Raw genomic sequence first — 1,316 nt, 5'->3', positions numbered from 1 at the left:
GACTGTTGATAGTTGATCCAAGAAGAATGAAGTCTTTGACATCTTCAGTCTTTTCTCCGTTGATAAGAATGTTATTTATTGGTCCAGTGGTGAGGATTTTTGTTTTCTTTACATTGAGATGCAATCCATACCAAAGAGTGGTTTGTAGGGTGTTATTTTCAATTCAGAAGACTTTGCCATAAATGGCACTCTACTTTTTTACCTAGGTGTGCAGCATTGGATATTGTGTAATCATTACAATAGCTATTTTGTGTTTTGTAAAATAAAAGGGATACCACCAACTTCATAAACTGTTTGGAAGCATTAAATAAGAGAATATAGGCAGAGCATCCTTGGTCATTGTTTGAAATATACATTTAGTTGATAATTATGTTGTTATTGTGGCTTTTACTGAATCAAGTCCTTACTTTTCTTGTTAGATGGAGTGGAAGCCATATAAGGTGGGGCCAGCCCTTCCGACTACGCCATGTGACAACAGGAAAATACTTGAGTCTTCTGGAAGACAAAAATCTTCTACTCATGGATAAAGAAAAAGCTGATATAAAATCAACAGCATTTACCTTCCGATCTTCCAAAGTAAGACAGAAAGTATTATTTTGGATTTCTTGTTAAATACATATATCCCCATCACATTTCCTTTGGTGTAAAAAAATGCAAACACAGATGATGTGAGCATGTTCTATGTACATTTCCAAATTGCAAGTTTCTCTTCTATCCATTCTAATATTGTAAAGCCTATTTGCTAAACCATAAAAAAGTACCTAGGTGTTTCGTCTGGTTCCTAGTTCTATGACAACTTACTTATAACAGCCATCTAGCATCGTACTGTTTTCTTAAGCATTGACAGGACACACAGTTACCACATTCCTGTTCTTTTTTACTAATTATATAAAGTAATTGCCATGGAGACAATTTTGACTCATGACAGTCCATGTGTGTCAGAGTAGAAACACGTTGAACAGGGTTTCCAGTGATTGATCTCTCAGAAGTAGATCTTCTGAACAGGGCTTTGAACCAGTTCTTCCTTGATACAGCCAGGACTAATGAAGTGAAATCAGAGTAGACTTGAATTTGGAGAATGTGGGAATACCAGAACAGATTGTTGTTGTTGTTATGTGCCGTCAAGCTGATTCCAACTATAGGGTCTCCAGGGAGCAGCTGGTGAGCTTGAACCACCGACCTTGCATTTCAAATGACTTTGCAGTCTGATTCATTAGCCCACAGCGCCACGTCAGGACTCCTCCAGAACAGATTGTTGTTACTGTTGTTAGGTGCCATCGAGTCGGTACCGACTCATAGCGACCTTATGCACCGCA

At 38.1% G+C, this 1,316-nt stretch overlaps 1 protein-coding gene across 1 annotated transcript in view; it reads left to right on the top strand.

Moving 5' to 3' along the window:
• RYR2 (ryanodine receptor 2 (cardiac)) overlaps nt 1-1,316 on the top strand; it is a 786,033-nt gene that overhangs the window by 164,052 nt on the left and 620,665 nt on the right. The window contains exon 12 of the mRNA XM_006872010.1: nt 420-576. Within this exon, the coding sequence (XP_006872072.1) occupies nt 420-576 (157 nt within the window). The remainder of the gene's footprint in view (nt 1-419; nt 577-1,316) is intronic.

This window comes from Chrysochloris asiatica, unplaced genomic scaffold, assembly GCF_000296735.1.
Source record: "Chrysochloris asiatica unplaced genomic scaffold, ChrAsi1.0 scaffold00179, whole genome shotgun sequence".
Taxonomy (NCBI): Eukaryota; Metazoa; Chordata; class Mammalia; order Afrosoricida; family Chrysochloridae; genus Chrysochloris; species Chrysochloris asiatica.
Note: the sequence above shows the minus strand (reverse complement) of the source record. Positions and strands in the feature narration are given on the sequence as shown.